The sequence below is a fragment of the Schistosoma haematobium genome, chromosome 3, assembly GCF_000699445.3.
Source record: "Schistosoma haematobium chromosome 3, whole genome shotgun sequence".
NCBI lineage: Eukaryota > Metazoa > Platyhelminthes > Trematoda > Strigeidida > Schistosomatidae > Schistosoma > Schistosoma haematobium.
In genome coordinates, this window is record NC_067198.1 from 32,247,087 (window position 1) to 32,266,685 (window position 19,599).

At 36.2% G+C, this 19,599-nt stretch overlaps 1 protein-coding gene across 3 annotated transcripts in view; it reads left to right on the forward strand.

Moving 5' to 3' along the window:
* Nucleotides 1-2,545: 2,545 nt before the first annotated feature.
* Nucleotides 2,546-19,599, forward strand: part of FRMD3_1 (FERM domain-containing protein 3) — a 35,637-nt gene continuing 18,583 nt past the window's right edge. For 2 of the 3 annotated variants that reach the window (XM_051213637.1, XM_051213636.1), the window contains exons 1-7: nt 2,546-2,944; nt 6,812-6,931; nt 7,625-7,667; nt 8,360-8,441; nt 10,884-10,981; nt 11,118-11,262; nt 11,984-12,071. In XM_051213637.1, the coding sequence (XP_051069627.1) occupies nt 2,873-2,944; nt 6,812-6,931; nt 7,625-7,667; nt 8,360-8,441; nt 10,884-10,981; nt 11,118-11,262; nt 11,984-12,071 (648 nt within the window). In that variant the 5' untranslated portion in view covers nt 2,546-2,872. The remainder of the gene's footprint in view (nt 2,945-6,811; nt 6,932-7,624; nt 7,668-8,359; nt 8,442-10,883; nt 10,982-11,117; nt 11,263-11,983; nt 12,072-19,599) is intronic. The other variant, XM_051213638.1, reaches the window with a different exon arrangement.

Genomic DNA, 19,599 nt, shown 5'->3' on the forward strand with positions numbered 1-19,599 from the left:
GTTCGTATGGCTGTCTTTATGGAGAGTCGCATTTTTTTCTATAATAGTTGCATTGATGTGTTTGACAGTAAACTTGAGTGTTATGTCACACTGGCCGGGATAGATCCTGTAGTTTGTCTAGGTAATGCATTAATGGTGCTCGTAAAGCATGTACACACGTGTTTGTCAGTTAGATTAAAGTTTTGTGTGGGAGACAGACATGATGTTATCAGGGGAAGATTAAAGTGAGGAACCAAAATTAACGTAACTGCCTCGTCAGTATATTGGGTATTGCGGTAAGTGCTGCCAGGTATTCCAGTCTTTTACCTCTCAACCAGAGTCGTGAAGAAGCAAGGAACATTCATGCTCGCATTTTTTGTAGGCCACATTTGAGTGTTCGAAGAGTGAAGTGAAAAAAGTGAGGGAATGTCAAATCAAGGATGACGTCAAATATTTGACTAGCTTCTAGGATAATTTTTCGCTGTGTAAATTCGATGTCAGTATTAGAAAAAATTAAGATGAATCTCCTCATCCATTTTTGTGTGAAAGTCAGCAATAGGATGGAAGAGGATGATGTCGAACCACGATGTTCTGACGTATTAAAGTTGGCACAAGATAGCATTGACCAGTCAGCAAGTACATTTTCAGCAGACAGTAAATTGACGGAGATCTGTTGTTCACGGACCGGATTCGACTATGAAACTCAGTAGCTAATGACTGGATTCAGAAGGATTTTTCTCAAGCAAGAAGAAACACTAGCTGGATGGCTGCGATGTATTTGTAGAGTTATACCTGACAATTATTGGTAGAATTGCTCTGGAAAAATTTTTATGGTCTTATGTAAAAAGCCTTCCACGTAAACACCTTTAATTTATTCTTCTCCAACCTTTCGGTTGTGATTTTCATTCATCATTAGATTTTAGGTTAGACGGTTACAATTTACTTTTTTATCGCAATTTTTCATGTTTCTACTGTAGTTCTGTGATTCTCATAAGCTACATTTTGATTACATCTACTTCCATACTGGTTTGTTACTATTTTCTGACCTTGTTGCTTTAACATGCCAGAAATGTCTTACTTTTTCACACAGAATTGAAGCACGCTTCTTGAAATAAAAACAATGTCGTAACAAGCCGTTTTCAAAACCTTTGTTATTGATATTTATATTGGGTTAAATATTACCTTTTGAAAAAACTGTACTTGATTTTTCCAGAAGTAATAATTTATATTCAAGTTTCAACAGAAACCTTTAATATTAGTAATAATATGTATTCACAAATAACAATATGTCATATGAAGCATATCAGTTTACAGGTAATGTCTAATTGTTACCGGTGATACAGACTTCATTGTAATGGTAACTTAATATGAGAAAAGACGATCAGATGCTGCTGAATATGACAAGCTTTTGTAGTAACTGTGCTTCGATAATTAATCACCCTCGAACCGTTATCGTATAGTCTTCAACGATGTTTGAAATCAGAAGGCAAAAAGAAGCAGCTACTACAGTTTATTTAGTAGATAATTCGGACCAGACAGCAGAGAGGCAAAATGAATGAGCAAGCGAACTACGATTGTAGCAGTAGCAGTAGTAGTTGTAGTGAATGGGTGCAAATGTACACATATATATGTATAGGAAAATGGATGAGTCAGCGAATAGACTAAGCAGTTAATAATGAAGCTAGCAGAATGAATACATGCGTAGGCGCTAAACAATGTTCAAGCATATGTATTTCATACAAGCATAATAATAAAGATAGTACAACAAATTGTTATATCATGGATGACTTTGTCCATTAAATAGGTCAACAACAGACCTTGACTGAACTAAACTCGATTGCACGTGAGTCACTATACTTTTGAAAAAGCGATCATCGGCGGCAAGCTCATCGGCCTTAAATTTATAGCCGATCACGTTCTAGGCTCATCACTACCCCATAATGGGGGGGATTGTATGTAAATTTACAAAATTAATTTTCCTGTAGGTTTTCAATATTGATGCTAGCCTCATTAGTTTTACTGGACATACTCTAGCTAAAGACACTTGGTTGCTCATCCATGCCAGATCACGAGTGGGTGGGTCATACATACCTTGCAACTACTAGCCAGATTAAATCAAACGCTCCTCAACATACCTGTAACCTTCCAAGTAGTTGTTTAAAGTGGTTGTTTCCTGACTTCTGATATGAGTGTTCGGCACACTTCCATCATTCAGGTTTACGGATAAAGCGTTGTCAAAATCTGAATATCCGTATCAAGTGCCAGATCATTTTTAGATTTAGTATGAAATGGATAGTCCGAGGAGTTGTTAAGTTGTTTAATGATCCCCACGTCAATTACGTGCCTAATTACTTTTTCGAGGCAGCAAGTTTGTTGAGTAAAATCTAATCGGGAGTCAAACCTAGTACAAACATTTATACAAACGAACTCTTGAAACGCAAATTATCTGTAAGACATAGAGTGGTTCTTATTGCTAAAACTCAGGTCTTTTATTATTACAGGAGCGGTCAAGTGAACAAATACAAGTAATTAAAATCTAAAAAGTAGTTCAGAACAGTCGAGATGAAGTTGTTGGACATCGTACGTCGTACCTTAAACTTGGGGTTCTTCGTACATTTTTGCGTTCGTTAATGCGATAGTGCGCTACATTTCTGCCGAAGTTGTCCTTATTGCTTTTTGATAAGTCACATTCAGTGAGTTTCACATTCAATTATTGAAATGATTACCATCAACATTTCCACAACCTTTTCATGTTAACACACTTGGAAGAGTATGAAAATCGATAAACAATTAGATCAACATCTAACAGTTATCCTCTTAAACTAGCTACTGAACGATTAAATAACATAATTTTACGTTCTGCACTTCCGGCATATTCTGCTTTACAGTAGTAATGTCACAAGGATACTTTGTTGTCTCGGTGAGACTATTAGAAGACGAAAAAATGGAAGAAATAAACGTGCCGGTAAGATTTGATTTTACTCATTTTTATATGTGCATAACTTCAGATCTAAGTCTTTCTACTATGTGCACACCGGTTCGTTAAATTTCACACTGAGGACCACTTATATATAGTTTTAAATCCACATACACTTGTTAAAAAGTATATCTAACTTTCAACAACTTTCGATCTAACACTCGTTTTTTCAAAATCTAACTGCTCACTGTTTGTTAGTAACTGGTATATAATTCAAGGATAAGTAGACATCATAGGTTTCAAAGTTTTGTTAACTTTGAAAAGTGATTTACATATGTCTTTTACAAGTTGAGGTATATCTTCAGTCTTCAGTAATAAGGATAGGTCTATCGACCTATATTAATCCTTGCAGTTTGTAACACGAGATCCAATCTCGTTTTGAATATATCAACAGAAGGTGCTGATATTGCGTGTTCTGGTAGAGAAATCCAGTAATTCACCACTCGATGCGAGAAGCGGAACTCCAAACGTAGACGATTTGATTTCGGTTTTTGAACTTTTTTGAGTGTCCTCTCAAATGATCAGTCCTTGACGGAAGGAAAAAATAAGACATTAATACCAAGGTCATCGTTCAGTATACGATAAGCCAATGTTAGATCACCCCGTGTTCTACGGTAAGATAACGGGAATAAGGTGTCTCAGTTTATCTTCATAAGATAGGCCAGATAGACCTTTTACCATCTTTGTCCCTCGTCGTCGGACTCATCCCAGCATATCCGCCTCGTACTTGAAACAAGGACTCGCTGCTTGAATCCCATATTTTAAATGTGGGCGCACGAAAGTCGGGTATAATAATCTGAAAATTTCTTCATTCAAATACTGAAAAGACCTACGAATAGACCATAATGCCCTATAACCTTTTGCAGCAGCAGCCTTACAGTGACTGGTAGCTTTGAGATCACTGCTTAGTACGACTCCTAAATCCTAAGGGTTTCTTACTTTGGGTAAACGAATCCACATATTGTGTAGTGATATGAGTAACCATAGTTATTTAATTGCATCACCACACTCTTGTTAGGAATTACTTCTAGTGACCATCTGTCCATTCATGCCACCAATAAGCTGAGATCATCCTGTAATACTATTCTATCTGACATGCTGTGTATGGGTCTCGAAAGCTTCATGTCATGGGCTAAGAGTAGAACGGATGATTTCGCTACAGTTGGTAGTCCATTTACATGAAGTAAAAGAGAAGACGACCGAGGATTGCGTCTCGGGAAACTCCCGTTTTTACAGGTTCCCATGGTGAGAAAGCTCCATTTACCCGTACTGTTTGCCTCCTGCCATGGAGAAAGTCACTTATCCAGTCTATGACTGTAAAATGGACTCCAAAACTTCCCAGTTTTAATTTAGAACCAGAATGAGAGACCTCATCGAATGCCTTACTTAGATCTATGAAAATCACATCTACAGGAATATTTCGATCTTTTTCCACAGCCCAATCTTCTATTGCAATGAGATATATCAAACATGATAAGCTTCTCCGAAAACCATGTTGTTCCCTGGATAAAAGATTTTGCCCTTTCACATAGTTTATAACAGCCATCTGGATAATCTTCTCCAGTACTTTTACAACTGTGGTAGTTAAGCTAACCCGTCGATAGTTAATAACTGAATCTCTATTCCCAGCCTTATACACCGGACTAATTATCGCGTGTTTCCAGTCTATGGGCAGTCTGGACTATCACAGACATATCAAACAATATCGCTAAAGGTTCAGCAATTACATCTGATACGGATTTCATAATCCTAGGATGAATATCATCTGGACCACTGGACTTATCAGGTTTGAGATGCTGAAGTAGTCTTAAGACAGTACCTTTCTCAATAACTACAGGGTCCATCAACAAGCCGCCATAATCTCAATGAATCGTTGGTTGTTCCTGATTACTGATCGAAAACACTTTACTGAAATATTCCGATAAAGCTTCAGCTTTTTCGGTATCATTTCTTGCCAATATTAACGGATTTTATTGTATCAAAAGTGATGGAATTCCATCGCTTCTCTGGGTTTGCCTTTTTATGTACGAGAATAACTGTTTCGGACTATATTTACAATCCCTAACCAATTGTTTTTCATATGACCGTCTAGTCTTACTTACTAACACTTTACAGGCATTCCTAATCATACAATAACTGGATCTGTACTGTTCTAAGCTAGTAGAGATGAACATATTCCAGTGCTTTTTCCTGCGTCTAAGAAGTTTCTTGACTTGTTTACTTATCCATGGTGGACTGTTATTCGGTCTACGTGGTACCAGGTATGAACGACGACGTAACTGAACTAAACTTGCCTTTAAATATAGACTATGCTTCTTCTACTGATGAGCTAGTATCTATTGACCGATGTCTTAGCAGCGCACTTCTGAATGGCTGATATGTTTGCTCTCCATACATTTGGGTGAAACTTAACCTGATCGTATATCATGTCACTAGCTCTAAACGTGAATGACAAAACAGTGTGATCGCTATTCGCTAACGGTGGAAGAACATTTAGGTTGGGAATATCCTCAGTCGCATGAGTGATTACTACGTCCAACAGAGAAGAACCTTTGTTTGTACCAAAACGTGTGGGTTTGGATATATGCTATACTAATACATGCTCCATTACCGTTATCATGAACCTACCATCAAAGGAGTTTGTAGATCGTACCGAAACCATCTCAGTCCAACTAATATTAGGTGCATTAAATTCTCCTAACATCAAGCAACTGTTATTTGCATTTCATGGTTGGATGTGCTCTAAAATAAAGTCATCAGCTAAGCAGGTTGGGCTGCGAAAGATGACACCGAGTATAAATGTACAACATCCGAAAGTGGTGGATATGGAGGATTCACTTAGAAGAGTTGGAAAACCCTGATTCTAAACCAATCGTGTACATGGGCTCCAGGATCCTAAGGGAATAAATAACGTATGAACCAATTACTGGCCACCATCTACCATGGGACTGGATCTTCTGACGTTGCTCCACTGCTTTGTGGGCTTCGGGTGTGGCCCCCTAAGAAAACCACCTGCTCCGGTCTGGGCACTCGGGCAGTATCACAGCCCACACACGAATCAAGTGACTTGTGTGGCGCATATGTGTTCGGTGCCTCTTTGTACCAATATTTATGAGTTCAAATAAATAAATAAATGAGTGAGCTCACAGCTAATGACTTCACAAGTTTCACTGTCATTTGATTCACAAACAGAGAAGCAGATACTTATATTATTGGCTATGTATAAAAGGACGCCACCTCGTTTCCTATATCTATGTCTATCACTTCTTAGGTAGTAGTATCCGGATAATTCTGGAATAATGTTGAAGTTATGGATTAACCAAGTTTCTGTCACAGCTACAATGAGTGGTCTTAATTTGTCCTCGAATGCTTCCAGTTCATAGAATATATTTCTTAGACTACGAGCGTTGGCATATAAAACTCCTAGGGAGATAATAAGCCCTATAATTTTGGAAAGTTACTCCATATTTAATTCAACCGACGCCCGTATCTAAAAATAGTTTTGTTTTAGAACATGTATAATATGTGACAGTTACGAATAGGGTGGTCTGGTATCTGATGTTCAGTTGTTTTACAGCGATAATGAAATTCATTTTTACTTGACTGGTTACCAATTATAACCAGACGCTTTAGTCATAGAAGCAATAGTTAGGAGACACATAGTTATTGGAGCTTCGTCACATTTATTAGGGTTCAGATATCTATGTCATCGCGAACTCACTACTTTTATTCCATTAAGTGCGATGTTGAATATAAGTTTTTGTGGATGCATATGTCCTTTTGAAAATTATAGTATCAGATAAACTATGGGTAGATCCCCATTACTCTAAGTTTTCCTCCACTTTTATTTTATAGGAAGATGCCTCTGGAAAATGGCTTTTTGAAGAAATCTGTTGTCAACAAGGAGTGATGCAGGAACGTGAATATTTCGGCCTTCGTTACCTGGAACATGAAATGCTTTCGTCTCCAACAAAGGTAAAGCAACTGATTAGATACATGTAATTTAGAAATAACTCGTCATGATCCCTTTTAAACGTAGTGTACAATAACTGTCACCTTCATTATTTGACTAAATACATAAATTTCAATATTATCTCTGTCGAACTACAAGTTGAATACATTTCTTGTATTTTAGGTTTATCGGAGACCCATGTATTATATATAAGTACCTAGGAAGCTACATGCCAGAAGACAGTACAGTAAAGTCAATTTAGAAACTAGACACTATATACCATCTGATTTGGTGAACTATAGTGACACCACATGATCACTTCAGTATGTTTATACAGTTTTCTGGAGTGAAGTGAAGGATCGAAGTGGTTCAACACATAAACACTCATAGTACTTGGCTCCAAGTCATCAATTATTAGATTTAAAAAATTAAACACTTGAACAACCGACTGGTTATCTTAGACAAAACGTATTTCCATACTAGCTATTCAAACATAATATCACAGTAGGTAGTTATTTATTAAATAAGGAGTTTAATAATCTGTTTTATCAAACAGCCAGTAAATTTAAGTGAGAAGCATTGGGTAATAGTGAATCTTAATATTTTAGTCTCATAATATTAATGCTTTTACGATTAAACATTAATTAGTTTCATATGTTGCTTTTATGTACGTCGAACTATTTCGATACATTTTAAAACTCCAAATTTATTTACAGCGTTGGATCGACCTTACGAGAAATTTGTCATCACAACTCAAGCGTAAGTTAAATGTAATGTAATAAATCTCTAATCAACAATAGGAAGTTTGTAACTGTTTACATTCTTGTAGCTTGATTTACTAATCCTTAATATCTATTTTTTATGTTACGTTAAAGAAAAGTGATAATAATAATAATGAAAATAAAAATAATATATTTGTAATATCCCACTCCTGAGGAGGTGGCTTACACTAAGTCACGAAACGTCAGAAAATCTAATTTTCTACTCATTGGGATATTACAAATATACTATTTTTATTTATAACAATCAACCCAATGCTCAATTTATTCGAAATTATCAAATCAAACCTTGGTAATGATACCTACAGATAATAATGGTTTTAATTGGTTTATTTAAAGTCAGTGACACTCGACCCTTTTTTGCCGGACTTGGTTTGACTCGGACAATTGTTTGGGTGTGATTATCAAACTTCATGGGTTCAGTGAGTCCTTACTGATCTCAGAGATAACCGTAAATGATGAGAGTCTTTTATTGTAAACTCCTGACTAAGCTTTAAATAACACAAACTGTGTTAAAATAACAGTATTTTGGTCAACGTAATTCCAAGTAACTTGATTTACTTTTAGTCTGCAGCATTTTAAATCAGAATAATTTAAAGGATTGTTCTAGAACTAAGTACTTATTAATATTGTCTTTTACTTTCATTTCTACCTACTCTCTTTTTTTTCCAGACACTTATCCTCGTCAAGTAAGCTTTCGTGTTAAGCATTACCCAGCTGACCCGATTGTTGATTTGAGGTTACCTAAATCCCAGTGAGTTTACATATATATTTCTTTCGAATGTGTTATCTCTTTTCAACAAAGTCTTTTATTTTTTCAAATGGAAATCTATATTACACAGCTCATTAATTTATAAAATTACCGACGCACTATGAAAAACTCAGGACCTTCGTTAAAATGGATTTTTTAACCGAACATTTTCTGAAATTCATCCTTGGGCAGGTTGGTGTTCGTTATAGATTGTTAATCGGCTCATCAAGTTCATAGATTGTTTTACTGGTACTAAGTTTCTTGCTACTAGTAATTTGACTGAGTTACAATAATTTTCCGCGCAAAACCTTCAATTTAATCTTAGCAATGCATTCTGATAACCAGGTTACGCTTCATTTTGCTGAACTTGGTGAAGTGCTACTACTATTGGTTGATTCAGAAGGTTATGGCGAACATTCATCAGAATTGGTTTCTTCAGGTGGTGTTCATCAGAATTGTCCACTTTCCCTATCATTACTAAACTTTGTCACAGGCATGGTTTTAGAGGCAACACTTTCATCGTCTAACTTAATGGTTAATCGCATTCGATCATAGTTGTCTATTTTGGGACTACGGGGTAAGCAATGCCTAAGTTAGGCATAGAGTAATAGGTAAAGATAGGAACTCGATTGGCGAGGTAGTAAACCATCAACTGAGGTGGTTGGGATATGTTTTACGCATGCCCAACCATGTTTTCTGGTGTAGGATTAGGTTGGAAGAAAGGTAGGGGCGACCAAACAAAGATGTGGTATCAGTTAGTAAAGTCATTGGTTATTGGACTGAGTCATGTTAATAGGTATAGACTAACTGGTTAAGGTCCACGTAATTATCTTAACCAATGGTTAGAGACTTTGAATGACACGGTTCAAAATTTCGATGTAGTTTTGTTCTTCAAGTAAATAAGTGACTTACACTAAGTCACAAAACGCCAGAAATATAATTTTCTACTTACTGGGATGTCATAAAAACATATTTATTATTAACTTCATACCCAATGCTCAATTTGTTTGAAACTATCAAGTTTAACCTTGGGAATTATACCTATGAATTATTGTCTATGATTCGCTTTATAGAAATTGGTTATATTTGATGATTATTTATGTCTTAAGTTCCAATTGCTTTTTTTCTTGACTCAACGTAATCTATCTGTTTATTTATAAATGATTTTTTCATTTAGCAAGAAGTTAAACCCAAGGTTTATAGAGGTAAAGCATCTCCTGTAATCGGTAATTGAAAATGTTTGAAGTGAATATTGTTTATAGTTAGATAGACTTCTGAAGGACAGTTTAGCATAATTTAGTCAGGAATAATGTTTGACTAGGAGACGGAACGTTGCATAAACGATTTGTCTGTAGTATATTTCACTTAATGAAAGATTCATTTAAATAACATTTAGGGTTTTGAAATTCATTGTTATGTACTTGATTGAGCTGTATACTGCCTTCGTTAATTGTTAGGAATCCAGTGTATTTCCATATTTTCGTCATGTTTAGCGAGGCAAGTTACTGACTGTTGTCTCTGTAAGGTTAAAAAAAGTTAAAGGTTTTAGATATACTTATCAACATTCCGAATTCTTTTCACTGATCTCTTTATTCTATATTGAGATAAAGAAATCTAATTATCTTCGTTATAACTGGGACTTTAATCATGTTTTAGGTAATAAGTTGATTTGCATGCTATAAAGGTGTATGGTTATTTCTCACGTCTTGAATCGGTAGTTTTCTCTGTTGAACAATTCTATCAGCTATTTAAACTCATTTTCTACACAAATCTTTTTTCTCATTTAGTTTAGTCAGTCAGTCATCTACAATGTAGAATCAGGCACACATATACCTCAGTCCAAGTTATCATACCTGATTAGCACAACAAGATGAACACCAAATTCATAGTAGTTACTTCAATGGTAGTAATATATTTAAAAAAGGTTGATGTTCGGTAGTGTTATGAATTTAAGTTGCGGTCGATTTTTACCCTGTGCTAATTGTTGTGTCCTTGACTGGAAAATTAGAGAGCAGCGTACTTATCGATCGATTACAGTGACACGTAAACACGAACGGACGGCCTAGAGTCTCGATTGGTCCCACTTCCCTGTCTAGCCCAGTCAGTTGAGTCTAGAACGCAAGTCACAACCTCTGAGATATGAATCATTATATTTCAAACATACTTTGTTTATATACCAATCAAACATACCACATCGTACCATAAAAATAGAAAACAACATTTTGTACAATATTCAACAAGTGAACAGATATAGACCAATAGGAAATGTCCATCTAAAGTCCAAGGACACCATTGGACTTAACATGATAATTATTGGTCTATTCCTCCGCATCCACAACAGGTAGTTGACTGTTTTGTTAATTATTCTGCTTAAAGTAGGGTTATTTGTTAGAGAGATTTTTCTTGGATAAAACATAATTTTTGGTCTCTATCCTACTCTTTCAGCTACCTCCTCTATCATCAATTGCGTCGTGATTTAATAAGTGGGAGATTAGTTGTACAGACTGATGTCCTAGTCCGACTTGCTGCACTTGTAGTTCAAGGTAAGTAGGTATTTCCTATATATTGCTCTAGTAACAAGCATTTCTTTGATGTACCTGTAATTATTAATTTACTTTTGGTTTTATAATTGCTTAATTGTAAATGTAATGTTAATCGTATTACATAATTTGTTATCAGTGGAACTTGGAGACATTTCAGCGCAGGAACCGCTTGAGACATCCGTAAAGAATGACAAACATCAATATTTACGTGAATTTCGTGTGCTGCACAATCAGACTGAACGCCTTGAATCGCTTATCATAAAAGAACATGAAAAACTGGAGTAAGTAACTATTACGTTTTTGAAATTCAATTTTTAAAAACTTTAATTCTGACTAGTTGGATACTATCTGATCGTTTTCCTTCGTTTGCTTATGGTACTTCATCGATGGTGGTGGTTTAAGTGTTGGACTTTCAACCACTAGATAGCAGCCTCTAGTCCCTTTATATCTACTTCGGTTCGGGCAACAGGGTAGCATTATAAACCCTGACACTTAGGGTGTGGTTCATACTCAAAGCATTTGGCGAATGATTTAATTCCTTTTGTATTTAATTGTTTCAATTCATCCATGTCATGTATAAAATCAATCTGTTATTCATACGTTTCTGCAATTTCATTCTACGCTTTTACACTTTCAAGTTGTCACGTCTGATACGTCTGTCTTCCCACCAGCCAGCTTATCTTTTAATGTGATAATTAATTGTTCTATTTTCGTAAAGACATTATAATTCTACTCATACACAATAACTATATGTCTACATCATCTTGTTAATTTGGATTAGTTTTCTATTCGTGGCTAACTGGTGGTTAGAAACATGCAAGTGAAAACTATCAGTTGCTCATTGTATTTGATATTTCAAAAAAATGTTCACGATTACTTATCAAAATGAGTGGTATTTTAATGCATGCTTTTGGTCGCCTAATAATTTACTATCTAGCTTGCATAATTTATTGGTTTTATACATATATCTGTAGTAAATTTTTATTTTGTTTTTTCTTGAAGGAATTTTTTACCTTCTGAAGCTGCTAGTGAATTGATACACCTTGCCAGCAGTCTGGATACATATGGTATTGACCCGATTCGTGTTAAGGTATGAGTGATTCCGGATGTTCTTTCTTAAATGTTAGTTTTTTCAAAATATATTCGTACTATCATTATTATCATTACGGCAGCCAGTATATATGCATATTTACCGTAGTAATAATAGGTCAATGGTATTGCAGTGGCCAAATCAAACCCATGAAGTCATCAACAATTGCACTTAGCCATGTTAATTAATGAGGACTGTATTGTTAGGGCAGACAGGGTTGTCGTAACCAATGGTTAGAGTTTTGAGGTCACATGGATCAGAATAGTTTCCAATCATGCAGGTGCATTCACACTCTTCCTTCCTTTGGAACCTGATTCCTGAAATCTTCTTACACCCTTTTCCTTTTTTCGAAATCTAATCCCTTCGACTACAACTGATACTGTCACTACTTGTGATACCTTGATAATTTTCCTGATAATATTATCTCGCTGTGCCAGTGTGTTGTGGCAACTTGGACCGATGCGCATATGCTTGAAGTTCTACGTTGCATGTGAATGACTGACTGAATGGTAGTACAGATAAATGTCATGTACCTTTACAAAATAAGTGTTTTTTTCAAGCTTACAAAAAGGATATTCATACGACTTTACAGTACTAAATTGTATACTCTCGGTTCTGATAAATTCCTTAGTAACGACGTCAAAATGTTCCCTGTCAGACCAAAATACTGGGAGGTTTTCTTAGTTTGTTTAAACTAGAGTCAGAGACCTCACTTTTGAACCATCAAGTCAATATTTCTGAAAAAAAGTATTTTTGTATTATGACGGAACAACTGACTATTGAAATTACTAGAATTGCTTATGTAGTCGAACTAATAGTAATTCAGTAGGCATGCTACGGTGAATAACGTGTTAGTTTAAGTTATTGTAAAAAATACCACTCATAGCAAATCACATAGTCCTAAAAAGATCATTAAACCATCAAATATTCATCATCTTAAGCACCAAATCTTCATTATACAATTTCATGCTTATTTGAATGAGTATACAGCAACATACTGCTTACATTCATCTTTTCTGTAGAAAAGTTTAAGCGAAACGTACTCCAAAATACTAGTCTACTAATTAATGTCCGTTTATCGATTTAGAGATATAACGATGTCTGTTAGTTTAGGACGATTGTAACTAGCATAAACTCATTACTTTTGACTTTCTTTCTTGTTAACGACCTACAAAATTTGTATGGTTTTCGCGCTTTTCGAGGTACTTTGTTATTTATAGCATAAAAATAATTAATGTCAATATCTTTAATTGGGAAAGTCACGATTTTTGGTATTCATAAAAAAATTAGCCTTTTAACATCTGGCATAATCTTAACTATTTGAGTGATAGGTTCATGCTGTTTAACATGAATTTTCTATTTGTCTACATGATTTTATTATATCTGTTGACGTGTGCGAATTTGCCACAAGCTATATTGTGTTAGTTAATTGGAGGTGGTGGACTTAAACCCTTGACCTAGGTTTCGTGCTATTTGACACGTCAGCAAAGTATGTCTATTTTCTTGAGAAAATTGGTGCTCCTTGAAAGATCGGAATCTTTGCCACCAAGCATCAGAGTTTGAGACGCTACCACTGGTATTCAAGCTATATTACCTTTTCCAAACCATAAACTCAACTCTCCTTACAGTCAGCTACCGATAATGTGGACTTGTTAAGATATGTAAATTTCAAAACTTATTGATTGGATTTCAATCACGTTTCAGTAACTATCAAATATATCTTTCGTTTCAAAAGTCAATAAACTAATCTTCAATAAGATACTTTGTGCCAACTAAGCTGAATACTGCCTAGGAAAGTTCGGGGGAACTATAACCCTCTCCCGACTAGCTGTTACCCCAACATGGTGGTTGAGCTTGCCTATCATAATGACTCAACCGAGATATACTGACTTAGACACTTGCTCCTTTAGGTTCTGCCATGTCGAATAGCGGTTGGAGGACGGTATGACAAGGCAGCATTTCAAGGTCCGAGGACAAAGTCGTATTGCTGACTGTCCATGGGTTTGGGAGCAGTAAGATGTTCCCCTCGGATACCCAACATCTGCAGCGATACTACCTTTTCACGATGGAAGGAAGAGGTCAGAAAACATTGACTCTACAACTTTGCTGACCCCACTTTACCCCACGGATTTCCGTTTCTGGCAGTAAGGCCTTTTGAATTACAGTGTTAACGCTCCACAAAATTCTCACAGAAAGACTGTGGCTGACCTCTGGCAATTTTTTCTTGTGCTCTGAGGTCATGCTCACAAGTCACTAGGACCACCATCAATCCAGTTTCCTCAAGTGCCCTAGGGAGGGATATCGTTCCATAGTGTACGTAGTCGGGAAGCAAAAACCATTTTCATACCTTTAGTAGCCTGTGAGATCGCGTCATTCATATTCAATCTCCATCTTTATCGCTAAATATTATTTCTACCTCAACTATCAACTTTAACCCTCTCCTGAAAAGCAAAGCGTAGCAGTGACCGGATTTACATTATGCGATAAAAAAGACACATTAAGTCGTTTACATAATAAAAAAATGCCCTAGTTTTAAATGTTGGGTTTCACTAGGCTCCTTACAAATCCTTGTTTCATGTTGCATCTCAACCGCAGTACCAATGAGAAGAAGTGTAATGCCAGTGAAGGAATCTATAAAGTTGATCACTAGTTAATCAACTGCCTTTAATTCAGTAATACGAAATCAGTCTTTGCATATGAAAAACTGAAGTGGCTTCTAATCTTGAATGTCGTTAACACCGTCATGATACACTTAGAGCCCTTAATGACGATATACAACCTAATAGAGCAAGTCGTATTCTGTATATAATAAATTTTCTCCGGTCAAAAATCTTCAAATGCTGCTGTTTCAGGAGTATTCTTAGCGTACATTGACAATGTTGTGCAGTTTAAGTGTGACTATATGTTTTTTGTAGAATGTAAGTCACTGCTCAATAATTAGTTTCGTCCTGGAACACTGGATTCGATGGTCTAGACACACTTATTGCATATTAAAAGATGATTACTTTCGACACACCACCATGCTATGGTTAAGCCCTTAGGAATGGCGCAGCACAATGATTTAGACACTTTTCAGATATCGTTCAGGATAATAACACACTTTTAACGCGATCGAAGTATCCCTTAGTTGCATTAATATTTACGACCAGCTGTAATGCATCTTGTTATTATTTTGTGATTTTCCTCCTATTTATTCACAATACCGATGACTTATTTCTGTGCCATTCGTATGTCAGTGTTTTTTCTCTATCAAGGATTTCTTAAAATGTTATAGTTAAAAAGTAAACAGTAAATTAAAATTTTGTCGAAATGCTTTTTGGCGAGCTTCGTGTAAGTTACTTTTTATTTTCTGAATCTAGAAGTTTGATATGTTCTTTTTCGTCACTTTAGTTCACTATGAATTTCTTTCCGTGTTTGCCTGTACGTTTTTTACTCATCAGGAAGATCTATCAGTGTTTATGTACCGTATAAATTTATTTTGATCTTTTATTTATTTATTTTAACACACAAGGGTGAGTGTAATATAAATGAACAGAAATTAGTGTACAAAAGTGAAATAATGGTACTAACACAAATACTGATACTACTACCAATAATAATGGGAGAACCAGTTCCGTTATGAAAAATACAACCAGAAATTCAGTTAAAAAAGTTACGTTAACTTTAGATAAGATGGTAGAAGAAAGTTACAGCATGATCTCTACCGGCTCCTATTCTGAGCCATGTTTGATAACGTCTCAAGCCATCGTGTTGTACCATCTCTAGGACCCCAACCAAGAAGTCATAAAGGACCAACAGAGGCCGGTCCCGTACAGCTTTCCTTCATACCACACCATGTCATGCAGTGACCACCTCTCGGCTTTCTCTAACCAGTCCAAGCATCGGTAAATAATGCACGATGTGGAATTCTCTGGGATGACATTCGGAGAACATGTCCAAGTCACCAAAGTCGATATTCCAAAATGGTAGCATCAATCGAATTATCGTCGTTGTGTCCGAACACACAATGTCGAACCTCTACATTACTAGCATGGTGTTGCCACTGAATGTCAGCAATCCTTCAGAGACGACGGTCAAACAGAGAAAGTCGTTTAACGTCCTCAACTCGGAGAGGCCAGGTTTCACAAGCATAGAGCAAAATCGCTCTCACCGACACATTGTAGATCCGACCTTTTACAGCCTGGCTAACATCACGAAGGCGCCAAAGGTGGCCCAGATTGGCATAAGCCGCTCTGGCTTTCATTATACGTGAATTGATCTCACCTCTCAAGCAACCATCAGCACTTATGCAGCTGCGCAGATACACGAACTTCTCGACTACTTCTATCTGCTCACCATCCAGGGTGAGTGCAGGTTTAGAGTCCTGTCAGTCTTGTAAAATTACGTTGCACTTGGAAAGTGCAAAGCATTTACCATACCTACGGGCACTAATTGATAACTGACTAAGTGCGGATTGCATGGCCTGGGTATCATTGCGCAGTAAGACAATATCATCAGCATGCTCAAAGTTGAGAAGTGTTTCTCCAGGCAGCAGATCCATATCACCATTACCTACATCCATCAGAACTGTTTACAGAACGTCATCGACAGCAAAGTTGAAGAGAAATGGTGGGATTGGGTAACCCTGTCTAACCCCATTGCTTGAATGGAACAGTGGAGAGAGGTGGTTGTATGCCCTCACTCTGCTTGAGGTGTTTTCATATAGGGCTTTCAAGATGTTAATAAACTTCCCAGACACACCGTTCTTCAGTAGACAATACCAGAGTACAATCTTGTCCAACGAATCAAAGGCAATACTTATGTCAAGAAACACTATTGTTGGCTTGTGATAAGTATGACGGTGTTCTAACATTTGGCGGAGGGTGAAGATATGATCAGTGCATCCTTGATCATAACGAAAACCAGTCTGATCCTCGTCAGTCAATCTTCTTCGGATTTTGAACAATTTACGGAGTATGACGGAAGTAGACCTATCTCCTGATAGTTGTTGCAGAAACAAAGTGAACCCTTTTCAAAGACAGGGACATCTATCGTCTCATTCCACGATGTTGGAACACTAATTGTCAGATCTTTGTAAACAACTAAATCAGTTTCTTAACCAGAAAGTCACCACCATATTTATAAAGAGCCGGAGGTAAGTCGACTGGGTCTGAGTTGGAGTTCCTTGTGGACTTCCGCCTGATTAGGTGGATCCATTGTCACAAGTCATGGAGGGCAGGGAAGTCTGGTCGATGCTGCCAGAGCACCAGACCAGTTGAACTGCTCCTAAAAAAACTCTGCCTATCGTCCAAGACGCCGGTAGATGTTATTGGTTGGCCTCTCATCATCCCCACAGATTGTTTCACTCATACCAAACTTCTTACTGTCTGCCTCGAATGAGTTAAAAGGGCTTTAGACAGTTACCAGAAGCAGCTTCTGTCTTCTTAGGGGGTCACACTCCGAATCTTTGACCTAAAGGTCTAATCTACAAGGGAGTGGAGCAGCGTTAGATGATACAGTCTCATGGTATCCGCTAACCAACAATAGGTTCATACACCATTTGTTCCCTCGCGATCCTAGAGACTATGTTCACCATCGTTTTGGAATCAGGGTTTCCCAACTCCCCTAGGTTGACCATCTGGACCCATAAATCCGGTTATAGCACCGGACATTCTCCTTTCGTCCTCTCAATTTCCTAAACAACACCGCCGCCACGAGAAGTCAGAGAGTAGGACTTTTCTGGCGGTGGCCGTATAAGAGCATTTCGAGAGGGAGAGTGGACTCTCCTCAACCTCCACCGTACTGGGGCATTTGATCTTATTGATCAGTTCAATAAAAGATCCAAAAATTTTTACTCATTACTATTTCTATTCACACAGATTGATCTCTTTTTTCTTGTTCAGTTTTAAAATTTTTGATCTATAGTTTAGTTTTCTTGTTCACTGTTCATCTGTGTTATGATCTAATGATTTATGTTCACTAGACCGCTAAAATTTCGTACATGATATTATAATTAATGAATGATAATAGATTGGAATTTATCGGAAAGGATTTTCGCTAAAGAAAGTTTATACTTTTTGTGACTGGAAGCTAGTGATAATTTGACAGCACTGTCATCTCTCATTCTGTATAAACATTACTTTTATCAAATGAAGTAGGCGTTTATATATATATATATATATATATATATATATATATATATATATATATATATATATATATATATGTATATATGCCGTTAGAAAATAAGTAGTGTTTTCGTTGTTTGTTACTAACTTTTAGTATAATCGTATATGGACATACACATGTATTTTGTAGGGCACCTGTAGAAATCTCTATATTCAGTTCGTATTTGCTATCAGTTTGGTTTGTTAAACTTTCATAGAATTATCACTGTTTTACTATTAATTTTTTTATGAAATCAAATCAATCATCTGATTGCAGTTTTGCTTTTAATTGATAAACGTCATTTAAAAGTAAGCGTTACCTTGACAAAACCTGTATCCCTTCCCCTTAAGATATAGGGGGATGTCGTTATTATCATGTAAAGTTCTCCAGTTTTTGTTTAGTAAAACTTAAATATAATAATTGATAAAAACAATATAATATAACCCAATAGCCAATTACTTGTTGATATACTTAACTTGAAGCTATACTTCTGATATAAGAAACAGTAGTGCTAATCGGTTGCCCAAACTAAACTACACAGGACGAGAGCTAAATGAATAAAAGCTTAATGACTTTATCACTAAACTATCGAAGATGACAGGTGGTTACAGATAGTTTCTAAAACATGCATTTCTTTGCAAAGATTATTCTTATACGTTTTTCCCACTTCATATAGTAGATCATCATAAAAAGTATTTCTGGGTTCCTGTAGTTCTTCAAAGAGTTCATACGGAGTAAATTGTACTCAGTAATAAAATGAATCAGTTACATTTAAATTTCAAAACGCCTCACCATTTTTGTTTTATGTGTCTTTTATCTTTGCTGTACGAACTACTTTGGTCTAACTTATACAACTATTTACAACCGCCAATAAGTTAGCAGTTATTATTTTCTTCAATGTACTGTAACATACATATTCTTTTTATGGTAAAATAAAGCTGTTTCTGGAACAAATTACACCAACATATCGGCGATCCTCATTCGTTTTGATACTTAAAGTTGGAGATCGAAGAGTCTCTTATTAGGAAGAAATAGCTGTCCATTTGAGATCAGTATGATCTACCGAACATAATAATCTCCATAAAATTAGCTCATCTAAACAATTGACATTTTATTGCCTTATCAAACTATTTAAATCAAAATAAGTGTTCTTACAAGATTAGTGAATGTTATTACATATAGTTATCCAATTCGGTAATTCGCATGAAACATCTCAGTAACTATAATATTACTAGTGTTCGCGCAAAAGCGAAATGATCTACATTATATATATATGATCGAAAAGCTCGTTTATTTGGGTAGCTGCGTAATTGGTGATCCTCATATGACTGATGAGACCAATTTGCGTACAATGGAAACCAGAGCGATCTATGCCAATCTG